The sequence below is a fragment of the Chiloscyllium plagiosum genome, unplaced genomic scaffold (assembly GCF_037043375.1).
Source record: "Chiloscyllium plagiosum isolate Xiang-an unplaced genomic scaffold, Cpla_swu_hap1 HiC_scaffold_53X, whole genome shotgun sequence".
NCBI classification, from domain to species: Eukaryota; Metazoa; Chordata; class Chondrichthyes; order Orectolobiformes; family Hemiscylliidae; genus Chiloscyllium; species Chiloscyllium plagiosum.
Genome location: NW_028270191.1, coordinates 21,270,821 through 21,285,901, shown reverse-complemented (window position 1 = coordinate 21,285,901; position 15,081 = coordinate 21,270,821). Strand labels below are relative to the sequence as shown.

At 41.4% G+C, this 15,081-nt stretch overlaps 1 protein-coding gene across 1 annotated transcript; it reads left to right on the top strand.

Moving 5' to 3' along the window:
* Positions 1-1,709: 1,709 nt before the first annotated feature.
* On the top strand, positions 1,710-7,401 carry bcdin3d (BCDIN3 domain containing). The gene is made up of 2 exons (XM_087985465.1): positions 1,710-1,930; positions 6,740-7,401. The coding sequence occupies exons 1-2, from the start codon at positions 1,721-1,723 to the stop codon at positions 7,319-7,321; spliced, it is 792 nt and encodes a 263-aa protein (XP_087841591.1). The 5' UTR covers positions 1,710-1,720; the 3' UTR covers positions 7,322-7,401.
* Positions 7,402-15,081: the final 7,680 nt, after the last annotated feature.

The following is a 15,081-nucleotide window of genomic DNA, read 5'->3' as shown; positions in this document are numbered from 1 at the left end:
ACTTGACAGAAATAAACTTGCAAGGCCACGAGGACGAAATGGTGAATGGGACTGAATATGTTGTTCTATAGTGACTGTCGTGGACTTAATGGGCTAAATGGTCTCCTTCTGTGCCATAATGACTATAATTATTGACGTTTCAACTCTCCAAATGTTGATGGTTTGATCCCATTGTCATAACTGAGGAAACCTGACTGGAAAGGAATATTGTTTATTGCTGAACACCAAAATAGAGCCACTACTCATGGTGTACATAGGCTAGTCCCAGCCCAAGGCAGACAGTTCTGCAGACCCAACTCTGGGACGACTTTATAAGGTATTTTTAATCAACCTGTTTATGGACACTATGACATGCAATTGGAGCAGCAGGACTCAAACTCAGGCCTCCTGGCTTAGAGGTAGAAGTCTGTTTTATAATTATTACTTAACAAACCTGTTCAGAGATGTTATCATACAGCTGCGGAGCAGGAAGGATTTGAACACAGGAGTCCTGATCCAATGCACCACAAGAACCCTAAACAAATATCTTCTAATCAACCTGTTCAAAGATGTTATTACACATCTCTGGAGTAAGTGGGACTTGAACCCAAGTCTCCTGGCTCAGAGGTCTGCTTAAGAAGTATTTTTAATCAACCTGTTCAGATATCATATTCATTGAATATTCAGTGTTATATTTGCTGAAAATTCAATATTCCCCACATTGACCTTTTTCAAAGTTTTTTGCTGGTGCAAAATGAAACTTATGGGGAAATATTTTCACTACTGCAGAGAAGACTATCTGGATGGTTTATTAAATTGAATGCTTGTAATTTTTTGAAATGTATCTGTTTATGTTTTAAGGTCTGGAATTTCTTTTATTTTAAGATATATTATCAATAGATGATTGAATTGAAATAAAACCAGCAAGGGGAAAAGTGTTTGATGCAAAGTTTACTGTAAATAAATGAATATAACTTGGTTGATGACTTAAGTGTATTTAATACTGGATGACAAATGATATATGTAGATACTTGGTGCTTAAATTGTTTCTTGATGTTTTTAACCAACCTTTTCAGAAATACCTCTGGAGTAAGTGAGACTGGAACCCGGGTCTTCTGATCTAGAGGTAGGGGCACTGCCACCATATCACAACAGCTCATTTGAATTGGTTCTGATATTTGGCCCAAAATAGGTCAGTCAGGATTCCAACTAATTCAGAATAACATTGGATTTGGCTGTGAATCCTGCAACTACTAAACAGTCAGTCAGTCAACGGTCACTGTGTGAGGGATTGGACTGTCATGAAATATGGTGTGACAGTTAAGAGAGAAGAACATTGATGTACAGCTAAATTATGATTTATAAAGCAAATTATTAGAGAAATTGACTAAATGCTAGCATTTTCAACGTCTACTGAATAAAGTTAATGAATCGATATTTAATTAATTCTGTCATTATTTACTGAGGTAAAAACTGAGAGGAATCATTTTAAAACGGGTGGCCGTATAGTTTTCTGTAAGATTGAAATTCTTGCACTTTATAACGTAAAATAACAGAAGAGTTATATTAGTTTACTTTAGTAGAAACCAATTTTGTCAAACTTGTAATCAAACACTTCCCATAATTTCTCAATACAACAAGAGTTATCTGGCAAAATCAATTAATTTGTGTTGGAACGGACCCGGAACCTTTCGTCGTGGCCGCTTTGGTTGCGAAGAGCATGTTTCTGTGATGGACAGAAATGGCAGCCTCCACCCGCGAGGAGAGGCATGAACAAGTGAAGGTGGAAAATTATCAGTGTGAACCCGGAGCAGCACTATATGGGAATTTCACTAACTATTATCGTTTTAACCCTCCAGGCGAGCGGCTACGACTCATTCCGGCCGTCGATTTATTGGAAGTGTTCCCGGGAGGAAGAGTGGTGGCGCTGGACGTGGGCTGTAACTGTGGGGTAGGAGCCTACTCTAATAGGCCTGAGTGTTTCGTTTTAATCTAGTCAGCAATGACACCAGCATACTGCTTCAAATAATGTCACATAATATGAAAAGTCGACTTTTGTCTCATTTGATAGTTTCAATATGCTTTAAAAATGCTATTCAGCCCTTGTTCCTACGATTGATTTTCTAATGTTACAGGCACTCACTAATGTTTTCTGCATTTTAATACTGTTGCCAGATCCATTTCGTGTCCCAGAGGTTAATCCTTCCAGAATAAACCAGATGTTGGAAGTTTGAAATGAAAACAGAAATTGTAGGCAAAACTCAGAGGTCTGGCAGTATTTGTAGAGAGAGAAAGCAAAGTTAACGTTTCGGGTCCAGTGACCCTTCTTCAGACCTGCTGAGTTTCTTCAATAATTTCTACCTTTCTTAATCTTTCCACGTTGTGTTGGCATAATTCATCGCAACTCCCATCCTTTTATCAATCAGTGACTTGTACTTTACAAATAACACATTTTAGGGTACTGATGGATGTTTGCACTTCAAGTGGAAAAGTGGGACAACTTCACCACCACAATTGGTACAATATTTCATTGAAAGCCTGGCAGCAGTACTATGTTTAGTGTAGCAAACTGACATCGGATTTGTCGAAGTACAGAAGGAGCTCTGGGTAAAATTAACTAATCCTTCAGTGGCAGTAAAAGTGTCAAGCTTGAACACAGACTTTGTACATAACAGTGGAGTTCAAGTTTTTGTCGTAGATTCTAGCATGTCTAGCTCTACTGGAAATTTGGCAAGTTGTGTTAGTTTCCAAAATGACTTTCATATGGCTGCACTTAATGCAGATTTCAATGATGTTTAATGCCATTGGGCATAATACAGCACAGATGGAGACCATTTGGTTAAAGTCTATGCTCGTTCTTAGGAAGTTCAATCCAGTTAGTCCTGCTCTCCCACTCTTTCCCGACATCCCTTTGAGCTTTTCTGTTTCAATCCAATTCCCTTTTTTTTAATCAGACTGTTCATTCCAAATCCAAACACTCATTGTGTTTAAAAAGGTTTTCTTTATTTTACTATTATTTTCCCCCTTTGCAGGTGCAGAATGCCAACTCTGGGAAGCAGACTGCTTAGTCAATGTTTTACACTATTTGAATCAGGTGCTGGTATACCGGATTACAAATCAATGCAGAGTATTCCCTTGCTCTGTCGCAAGCATGTGTTATTCTTCATGCTGAAAAAAAAACCAACCACTACCAATTCCAATACCCAAGCTAATCAGCTCCTTCCATGATTACTATAAACTGAATGAAACTGCTGATTTAGGGCATCAAAGGTAGACAAGCAGGAGGCTGGAAGAACACAGCAAGCTAGGCAGCATCAGGAGGTGGAGAAGTCAACGTTTCAGGCGTAACCGTTCTTCAGTCCTGAAGAAGGGTTACTTCCGAAACGTTGACTTCTTTACCTCCTGATGCTGCCTGACTTGCTGTGTTCTTCCAGCCTCCTGCTTGTCTACCTTGGATTCCAGCATCTGCAGTTTTTTTTTGTCTCTAACTGATTTAAGGGCATGGCATCCTTGCCCACTGGAGTTCCAAATTAGGCCCCACTATGATCTCAGTGCCACTGACATCTGATGTACTTTTCCCTTCATTTAAATATTAGGATTTTCTTTTCTCCTGAAGGTTTGCTATTTTGCAGTTAACTTTAGCTCCAGTGCTATTATTCACCGCAACATTTCTGTAGCTACCAGTCTGCTCATCTCTCACTCCTTCATCTTTTGTCTCAGTAGCCATTAAAACCATTAGCTCTCTTGCTCTATAAAAACCAAAAGAATTACAGATGCTGTAAATCAAAAACAAAAACAGAAGTTGCTGGAAAAGTTCAGTAGGCCTGGCAGCATAGAGTCATGGAGATGTACAGCATGGAAGCAGACCCTTTGGTCCAACTTGTCCATGCCAACCAGAATATCCCAACCCAATCTAGTCGCACCTGCCAGCACTTGGCCCATATCCCTCTAAACCCTTCCTATTCATATACACATCCAGATGCCTTTTAAATGTTGTAATTGTATCAGCCTCCACCACTTCCTCTGGCAGCTCATTCCATACAAGAACTACCCTCTGCGTGAAAAAGGTCCCAGACCTGAAATGTTAACTTTGATTGCTCTTCACAGATGCTGTCAGACCTGCTGAGCTTTTCCAGCAACTTTTCTTTTAGCTCTCTTGCACTGATTGTTCACATGATACATCTTCCGTTACAGTTCACTTAAATCCAGAGGGCTCAGATTTGAGGGTTAATAGTGGACAATTGATTTAACCATTCACTGCCAGATTTGGTTGACCACCTAAAACACCTATTGGAGGAGTAAATTACTACAGATGCTGGAATTTTTACTGAAAACAACAAACACTGGAGATCACAGCAGGTCAGGCAGCCTCCCTGGAGAGAGAGATCAAGCTAACGTTTCGAGTGTAGATGACTCTTCAACAGAGTTGAAGTGAAGTGTGGAGGGGGCAGCATTTATGCAATAGTTGGGGGGTGGCGGTGGTGGAGAAAAGATTTTGATAGTTCAGTTTGTGATCAGAATGTGAGAATGGCAGAACAATGGTGTGTCTAACTGCCAGACTGGAAAGAGAAGGCACTGCAAGTGGGATTGGGGGAGGGGAGTTGCTGTCCATCTAAGGAGAAACATTGCTGAACACTCAGATTCTTGTCCTCGCACCCGTTTGTTAGCTGCCATTATCTCTCCTCAACTATTCTCTCCCCTCTCTTCACATGAGCTGGCATTAACCCCTCTGTCCTTGCAATTTATCACCCCATCTCCAACTTTCCTTTCTTCTGCCAAGTCCCTGAACGTGCTGTTTACTCTGAAATTAATGCCTTCTTTCTTGCAACTTGCATCTTTCAGTCAGGTTTCAGCCCACTCTGCAGCTATGAAACTATGGTTATCAAAGTCACAAATGACAACTTATGAGACCTTGATGCACTCATTCCTCTTGGCCTCTACTTGACATAGCTAACCACAACATCTGCTCCAACATTCATTTTTTGTCCTGAGGTAGAATTAATTTTTCTTTGTTCCATTCTGTTATCTAGGTATAGCCAGACAATCATCTACAATGGCTTCTCTTTCTGCACCATTTTCTCTGCTGTCCCCCAAGGATTTATCCTTTAAGTTCCTTTTGTTTTTAAGCTACATGCCACCCTTCAACCACATTTGAAAACACTGTTGGCTCCATGCATCTCCAGGGCTATCCAGCTATACTGCAATGTTTCTCCTACCTGTACTTCACCATCACTTTCCTCAGTCCATCGACTATTTCTGATTTGTCCTACCTCTTGGATTGCACTGAATGAGCAGAATTTTCTTTCGTATGCAACACTAGAGAACTCTGAAGTCATTGTCTTTGGTCCTTGCTGCAATCTTCTGTTTTAGTTGTCAAATCTCTCTCTAACCTTGTGTGGCCCTGCAACTTTCCAAGATCTCTGCGCTTCTCTATTTTTGCCTTTTGCACATCCTCTGATTTCAACTGCTCCATCATTAGTGGGCGGCATGGTGGCACAGTGGTTAGCACTGCTGCCTCACAGCGCCAGAGACCCGGGTTCAATTCCCGCCTCAGGCGACTGACTGTGTGGAGTTTGTATGTTCTCCCCGTGTCTGCGTGGGTTTCCTCCGGGTGCTCCGGTTTCCTCCCACAGTCCAAAGATGTGCAGGTCAGGTGAATTGGCCATGCTAAATTGCCCGTAGTGTTAGGTAAGGGGTAAATGTATGGGTGGGTTACGCTTCGGCGGGTCGGTGTGGACTTGTTGGGCCGAAGGGCCTGTTTCCACACTGTAATGTAATCTAATCTAATAATGTAATCTAATCTAATTAGTGCCTGTCTTCAGCAAACCAGCCAATATGCACGTGCATTTCCTTTCTAAACCTCTCCACCTTTCACCTTTTTTAGATCTATCTCATTAACCAAACTTTTGGTCACCATCTTATGATCTCTTCATTTAGAGTCATAGAAATATACAGCATGGAAACAGACCCAGACGTTCAACTCGTCCATGCCGACCAGATATCCCAAACTAATCGAGTCCCATTTGCCAGTACTTGGTCCATATCTCTCTCAACCCTTCCTAATCATATACCCATCCAGATGCCTTTTAAATGTTGCAATTGTACCAGCCTCCACCACTTCCTCTGGCAGCTCATTCCATATATGTACCACCCTCTGCATGAAAATGTTGCCCCTTAGGTCTCTTTTATATCTTTCCCCCTCACCCTAAACCTATGCCCTCTAGTTCTGGACTCCCCCAGCCCAGGGAAAAGACCTTGTCTATTTATCCTATCCATGCCCCTCATAATTTTGTAAACCTCTATAAGGTCACCCCTCAGCCTCCGACATTCCAGGGAAAACAGCCCCAGCCTATTCAGCCTCTCCCTATAGCTCAAACCCTCCAACCCTGGCAACATCCTTGTTAATGTTTTCTGAGCCCTTTCAAGTTTCACAACATCCTGCCGATAGGAAGAAGACCAGAATTGCATGCAATATTCCAACGACCTAACCGACGTCCTGTACAGCCGTAACATGACATCCCGACTCCTGTACTCTGACCAATTTCCATTAGTGTTAAATATTGTTTGATATCCCCTGTGAAGTGCCTGCAACATTTTATTATGTGAACGGTGCTTGTTTGTAATGTGAGACACCAAGAAGGTAACTAAAATTCAACTTGCTCATAAGTCATAAACTCAGTTTTAAATGTTGCCCTTTTGTGGACGTTCTTGCTTTAAGATCTATAAGTTTTTTCAAACTCTGTCCAAATGTCTTCCTCAGGATTTCAGCGTTGCCGTGTACAAACATCTTTATGATCTAACGGAAAACCGGATGTGGATTTCCCCAGATAGACTGGACCTGAAGCTACTTGGTTGTGACATTGATCCTGACCTGATTCGAAGAGCCACTGAATCCAATTCCTTTCCTGAATCCATTTCGTATGCTACTCTGGATGTCATGGATTCTGCTTCCCGCGAGGCCGTATTAAAGTCTTACTTGGAGAAATTAGACCGTACTTCTTTTGATATTTGCTTTTGTATGTCCGTGACAATGTGGATCCATCTCAATCACGGTGACCAGGGGCTACTGGATTTCCTCCTGTATGTTTCAGGACTTTGCAAAGCTTTACTGATTGAACCACAACCCTGGAAGTGCTACCGAACTGCAGCCCGCAGGCTGCGCAAGCTGGGCAAAAGCAGATTTAACCACTTCAGTACACTCTCTATTAAAGGGGATATGGCCCACAAGATTCAGCAGTTCCTGACAACTGACTGCAATATGGAATTAGTCAGGTGTTTTGGGAGCACCAATTGGGACAGGAGTTTACTGCTTTTTAAAAAACGTTCCTTGAGCCAAGAATGAATAAACCAAATATTTCTAGTAGTTGACGAAGCATTTTATTTTGCATTTAAAATTAAAATCTTTTATAAAACTACACTAAACAGTCTGTTTTTAATGGTCTTGGCTGAATTTGTTATCGATGAAGCTAAGCATTGTCATTGGTATGTAAAGTACACAGATGTTGGAAATCTGAAATGTAAACAAAGTCCTGGCATCAGTGGCGAAAGAAGCAGTTAATGTTTTGAGCCCATCAAGACTTCTTGGTTCAAAACAGTCATATTAGACTGAATGTTAACTCTGTTTCTCTCTGCAGATGTTGCAAGAACTGTTGAATTTCTGCAAAACTTGATTTACTTCATTCTCACTGGTTCAAGTGTCACAATTTCCAGGTTAGTGATAGTGCAGTATGGCTGGATAACAATGTTTTTCCTGCATTAACCCATAAAATTAACTTCTCTCAGCCCGACTCCTGGTCATTTTCACAATTTATCTTCCTTGCATCAGTGTTGTTCTTGTTTTGCTGACCAACCTGTGTGCGTGTGACACTGCAATGCAGATTGGAATTACAGAAACAGGGTGTTTGGCTCAACCAGTCCATTTTATGTTAATGTGTGACCCATGTCACCTCTTCTTTCCCCATCCCTTATTCTCTTTTTAATTTAATTTGGTTGGGGCTCTGATCTCTTCAGTATATAGAGTAATTTTATCTTTTGGTATTTGTGCCTATTGTTTTCATTCTAGCTGTTAGTAATACTGGACAAATCAGATCCCAGATTGGAAACTGGTTTGATAGGTCACATATTTAATTTTTTTTAGTTAGTTGGCATGGTGGGTAGTTACTGAAACATATTCACATGATGCTTGCAGATGTTCTTTAACATCAGAATATAAGTTAATGACACAGAATAGAAAGTACACCAAAAGATAAAGCAATTTCGAAAGATCTCAGTATAAAGTTTCAATCTGTTTTACAACATAATCCATTACAGAGACTTCAGTCCAGAAAAACTAAATTGTTATCTCGACTCTTTAAAGTATCTACTGTACTGACTCCTTCCAGTTTCTCTTCCATGGAATGCAGGAATAATTTTACGATTGCTTTCTCAGTCTGCGGGCATAAACAGTTCACAATTCTGAGGCCTAAACATTTTCAGTTCTAACAACTTGAACTATCTATCTAAGCCCTCCTGGCTTACAACGTCCACAGAATAGAAACCACTTCTGCTGAAGTGCTAGGATCTCCTAAACTGAACTGAACTGGAAGAAACTTGATTCCTCTGCTATTAGTAGGTAAAAACAAAGCTACCTTTGTTCTGTTCCTCCTCATCTGCTCAGATGAGGAGGAACGTGATGGGCACCTGGAAGTACTCAGGGATGCCCTCACAAGAACAGGGTACAATGCTCAACTCATCGACTGCCAGTTCCGACATGACACAGCAAGGAACCGTAATGACCACCTTAGGAGACAGACGCGCTGCAACCAACAGGGTACCCTTCGTTGTTCAGTACTTCCCAGGAGCTGAAAAACTACGCCATGTTCTTTGTGACCTGCAACACATTATCAATGAAGATAAGCACCTCGCCAAGACCTTCCCCACACCTCCACTGCCTGCCTTTAAACAACTGCCAAACCTCAAACAGATCATTGTTCATAGCAAGCTGCCCAGCTCTCAGGACAACTCCATACAACCCTGTCACGGTAGGCGCTGCAAGACGTGTCAGAGTGGAGACATGGATACCACCATTACACGTGGGGACACCTCCCACCTTGTACGTGGTGGTACTCATGTGACTCAGCCAACGTTGTCTATCTTATACGTTGCAGGCGAGGATGCTCTGAGGTATGGTACATTGGGGAAACCGAGCAAAGGCTACGACAACGGATGAATGAGCACCGCACAACAACCAACAGACAGGAGTGTTCCCCCTCAGTTGGGGAACACTTCAGTGGTCCAGGATATTTGACTTCGGACCTTCGGGTGACCATCCTCCAAGGTGGACTTTGGGACAGGCAGTAGCGAAAAGTGGCCGAGCAGAGGCTGATAGCTAAGTTCGATACCCATAGGGAGGGCCTCAACCGGGACCTTGGGTTCATGTCACATTACAGGTGACCACACAGAAACTCCTACACACACACACTCACACATAGGCACTCCTATACACAGACACCCACACCGACACACACACTCCCACACTCTCACATGCACCCCCTCACAGACTTAAGATACTGTACACTCACTACACACACATATACACTCTTTCACACTCACAACCCCCAACCCAGACAGACAGACACACACACAGACACACACAAAGACCCACATGCAAACATATATTTCGTGGGGTGAATTTGTACTTGCAGAGTTACATTGTACTTTGCTCAAAAACTGCAAGAATTTATGTACAACTCTGTAATCGCACTTTTTAGATTAGAATCAATCTAAACATCATGGCATAGACAGAGAACACAGGGGGCTAACACCTTCAACATATTGTCTAGCTAACATCAATTGTTACAACTAACCTGAGAATGCAACTTTTAAAAAAAGAGTTTTGTGATTTACACATGAAAGAAGTGAAACTATCATGGTATTCGAACAGATGAAAGACTCCACAGACAATCAAGGTATTTTTCAATGTGTAATTTCAGTTACATCACACTGTAAATTCTTGCTATAAATTCTGTGCCTTACAATTGTGTCCTCCACTATCAACTGATGAAGGAGCGGCGCTCCGAAAGCTAGTGTGCTTCCAATTAAACCTGTTAGACTATAACCTGGTGTTGTATGATTTTTAAGTTTGTACACCCCAGTCCAACACCGGCATCTCCAAATCATTTGTTCTGTTTGCTCTTCTTGTGATAAACTGAACAGTATAAACATTTTATCAGTTAACACCACAGGGGTCCACCGAGGCACTTGACTGCAGTTGTGTGTCATCTTAGATCTGATGTACATGGGTCACTCTCTAAATTAGTCACTTCTTGTTGGGGGGTGAGCAACACCTCTTGGTGAGGGTTGAATCTAGCAACATCTGTTGTGAGCTTGTGGATGCAAGCCTGAGGAAGAAATTGTCCTCCACAAATTTTAGAAATCATGCTACCTTTTCCCTCTTTACTCCCAATCCCGACCAATGAACAGATAATTAAAATCTTTCAGAACAATAATATTTCAACTCCTCTTGATTTGTATCCAAATTTCCCACCCATAATCTATGGCTCTTGAACAATCCCAACTAGACTAACCATCTCTTTGTACCTTTTGATCTCTTTAGTGTACATCTTTTCTATAATTGGCACTTCTCTCTAAGTCAGATGATTTATAGATTCGAGTCTCACTGAAACCCGTTCAGCACAGAAATCTGTGTTGTCACTGCTGTGCCGTAAAGGAGAGCTGCACTGTTGAAGATGCCATCTTTTGAAAGAGATGTTAAACTGAGGCTCTATCTGCCCTTTTGGATGGGAACTTAAGTTAAAATCAAAGATTGGCAAAAGCTTCAGGTGTTCTGAGCAATGTTTTTTCTCCAATTAGAGTTGGATAGAAACCGATTACCTGTTCAGTTTACATGTTGCTGTTTGTGGGGTAACAACTTCACTTGTATCACACTGTCAATGTAGTAAAACATTCTAAGATGCTTAATAGGACAAAGCTTTACAAAAGCGACATTAGAATACCATAGGTTCGGTCAAAGAGATTTTAAGGAGCATCTGAAAAGAGGAGAGAGCAGTGGACTGGTTTAGTAAGGGAGTTCCAGAATTTGGGACCTAAGTCAGCTGAAGATTATCGGTGGTGGGGTAAAGTATACTTTGGATGTTTGACAGGACAAACTTACCCATTCCCTGATAGGTTATAGAGCTAGAGGAGAGATTGATGAGGCCAGGAAGACTTTGAAGACGGGATGGGAATTTTAAATTTGAGGTGTTGGTGGACAAGGAGCCAATATTAGTCAGCAAGCAAGGGAAAAATAAATGTGTGACTGGGGCTTGTTGCAAATTGGGATGTAAACAGCAAAGGTTTGGATGAGTTGAGGGAGTCAAGAGGTGAGTTACTTGTAGTATTCCTAGCTTCTGACCAGCTCTTGTGTTTATATGGCAAGTTCAGCTGAGCTTCTGGTCAAGGGTAACTTCTAGATGTTAATAGTGCGGGATTCAGTGATGTAACATCATTGAATTCATAGAGCAGTGCTTAGATTCTGTCTTATTGGTGATACTCATAGCCTAGCATTTATGTGACACAAATGTTAATTGCCACTGTCAGCCCAAGCCTGGATATTGTCCAGATCTTGTTGCATTTGAACATGGACTGCTTCAGTATCTATGCAGTTGTGAATGGTACTGAACATTGTGCAATCAATAGCGAACATCCCCACTTCCGACCTTATGATAGAGGGAAGGTTATTGATGAAGCAGCTGAAGATGGTTGGGCCTAGGACACTACCCTGAGGAACTCCTGCAGAGATGTCCTGGAGCTGAGATGACTGACCTTCAACAACCACAGTCATCTTCGTATGTGTCAGGTATGACTCCAACCACTGGAGAGCTTGCCCCTGATACCCATTGATTCCAGTTTTGCTCGGGTTCCTTGATGTCACACTTGGTCAATGCAGCCTTGATGCCAAGGGCTGTCACTCCCCTCCCCTCTGGAATTCAGCTCTTTTGTCCATGTTTGAACCAAGGCTGTAATGAGGTCAGGAGCTGAGTGACCCTGGTGGAACCCAAACTGGGTGTCACTGAGCAGGTTATTGCTGAGCAGGTGCTGCTTAATAGCACTGTGGATGACACCTTCCATCACATTACTCATGATCAAGGGTAGACTGACAGGGTGATAATTGGCCGGGTTTGATTTGTCCTGCACTTTTTTCGTGTACAAGGCATACATGGACAATTTTCCACATTGTCAGGTAGATGGAAATGTAACTGTACTGGAAGAGATTGGCCAGGGGAGTGACAAGTTCTGGAGCACAAATCTTCAGTCCTATTACTGGAATGTTCTCAGCACCCTTTGTGGTATCCAGTGTCTCCAACCATTTCTTGATATCATGTGGAGTGAATCAAAGTGGCTGAAGACTGGTATCTGTAATGCTGGGGACCACTGGAAGAGGCAGAGATAGATCATCCACTGAGCATTTCTGGCTGAAAATTGTTGAGAATGCTTCAATCTGCTGCTGGCAGATTGGTAAAGGTGAGGTCAAGTATTTTTTTTTCCCTCAGCAACTGCTGTGGACCCTTTCTAGCAACTATGTCCTTGAGGACAAACCAGCTGTGGAGACTGGACTGTCAAAGTCCTAACAACGGCTGTTGAGAGTGGTGACCTAGCTCTGTTGTTAAGTGTCTGTACATTCCAAATTTGATTCTTAGTAAGAATTGAAACTTCCATAGACCTACTCAGGCTATGTCTGATTTTTGTTTTGTTTACATTACCCTAGCATGTCTCTCCCATGTGTCAGTTTATTTTTAAATGCAAGTTGCTTGAGAATCAAGATGTTTGACTGAGTTGAAAGAAAAAACGTACATTTATATAACACTTTAACATAGCGCAATGTCCCAAGGCACCTCACAACCACCCAAGGTCTAGTAATATAATTGTAGTATTTGCTTAACTGATCAGTTCTGTCTTTATTCATCAAAATTGTAGCTTCTTGTCCACATCAACAACACCGGACTCTGGAGTGGCAAAGATTCAAACTGTCAGCATTTGCTGTCCTTACCTGTCTGAAATTGACAGTAACGTCCGGAATTTCTGACGTGCAAGTAAATGGGCAAATCCAGAAATTGCTGCCAGTGATTCTATGCTTCACTCTGCAGTTTTGAGATTGTCCACCAGACTGCAATCAATTAGAAATTGCATACTGTCGCTGTAAACACCCTTGAAAAAGTTATACCTTGTCGAATGAGATGTAACTGGGATTTCAACAGCATTAGTACTGCTAAATATCTTCACTGACCCCACAAAACTAATTTTATATTTATGAAACTTCTGCATTACATTGAATAAAAGTAATCTTTTTTTAAGATTTGGAGATGCTGGTGTTGGACTGGGGTGTACAAAGTTAAAAATCACACAACACCAAGTTATAGTCCAACAGGTTTAATTGGAAGCACTAGCTTTCAGAGCGCCGCTCCTTCATTAGGTGGTTGTCACACCTGATGAAGGAGCGTCGCTCCGAAAGCTAGTGCTTCCAATTAAACCTATTGGACAATAACCTGGTGTTGTGTGATTTTTAATCTTTTTAAAGTTCCTGATATTTTAGATTCCACCTTACTCCATTGTGTATGTTTCAATTTACTGTAAAATGTGTAAAATTCAAAAATGAAATGTGAAGAATTTGTCAGTTTTTAACTTTCAGGTTTGCTCTCTATAAGAAAACATAAATGTGACTGGCTGCTTACCCTGCCTAGTGCTAACCCTGCTATCAGAAGCTTAGAAATTCCCTTGATGTCAGGCAAGGGGAAAACCATGTAGCAGAGGTAGCTTGATTTTTGGAAGCAGCTTCCTTCAAGAGCAGTGGTTAATGCAATCACTTTGCTGCACACCAAGAAATTCAATCTCATGAAATGATTTGGACCCAACTTCGTCTCAATGCTGGAGTCTATATATACAAAAACTGCAGCCACTACTCACCACAAGGTGTCACCAATGTGCCATTTTTGTCTCAAAAGGTGAGTCATACATGGAAAGATCCTTGTCACAAAGCCTTTGTTCACTGCCAAATTTCACCAAACCAACCTGTCAGATCTTATGCACAACCTCTTTGTTATCGAATAATTGATGACTAAATGTGATACTGTCTTCGCTATTCACATGGGAAACTATTGTTAGATTCAACATTCAATTTGATTTTGCTGCTTTTGCCTTTTCTCTCGTTGCCACCCTTAATCCATAAACTAATTTTCTTTTTCAAGATTTGTGATCAGCGTTTTTTGCTGATCACAGGCAATACCTTTTGTTGATTTGTTGAAACAGGTGTACAGCTTTTGCAGTGACAACAAGGAAACTGTCAGGAGATGTCTGTCAGGAGTCTGGGGAGTGGTTGTTAATTTATTTTTTGTTTGACAGACTTATGGCTGCTTTTGGAAGGTCTTTTCAACCCACGCCTAACTAATTTTTAGTGGGATTTCATAGGAATAAGTCCTGGCCAGTGAGTTAAAGAGAAAAAGATTGCCATTAACTTTTTAATCTACTTCTCCTTCTTCACCACTAATTTTTTTTCACTGCCTCAAAATCTTGTCATATGCTGCTGTTCTCTTGTTTTCTCCCTAAACTGACCAATTTGGCTTTTCTTCATGTGTATGCCGAGAGTGCTTGTATTAGTTGGAAGAAATTACTCAGTAAGTGTGCCAGCATGAACTGAGGAACAGCTCAGCATTAATTAGGAGCACTGTGCTGCCAAGTTAGGCATGGCTCAATGGATATGATGTCTTGGTTTGGTAAGGTATAGGTTCTAGACCCACTCCAAAGACATGAGAATAGAAATCAGAGTACGATGCCCAGGAGGCTGAAGTCACAGCTGCCTGTGTTGGTGTGGAGGAGAGAGGGGCATGCACACGAGGTGCTAATCAGAGGAAAAGAGAGTTACAGGTGGATGGCACTTGTGAGGCTATTCAAAGTTTGCATGAGGACTGCGAGGTTCCTGGGACACAAACAGCTACAAAGAAACAAGAACAATGGCTACTTTCATTAATAATTACACCACATATTCTGTTTGCTTCTGTTACAGCTTCATCTGGTATTCTGTATGGAAATTATAAGTGAATACTATATACAAACTGTTATTTCAAAATA

Excerpts from the sequence above, each read along its gene's own strand:
- bcdin3d (XM_087985465.1), top strand. The coding sequence starts at position 1,721 with ATGGCAGCCTCCACCCGCGAGGAGAGGCATGAACAAGTGAAGGTGGAA. Across the intron at positions 1,931-6,739 it reads ACGTGGGCTGTAACTGTGGG|GATTTCAGCGTTGCCGTGTA; the intron begins GTAGGAGCCTAC and ends TGTCTTCCTCAG.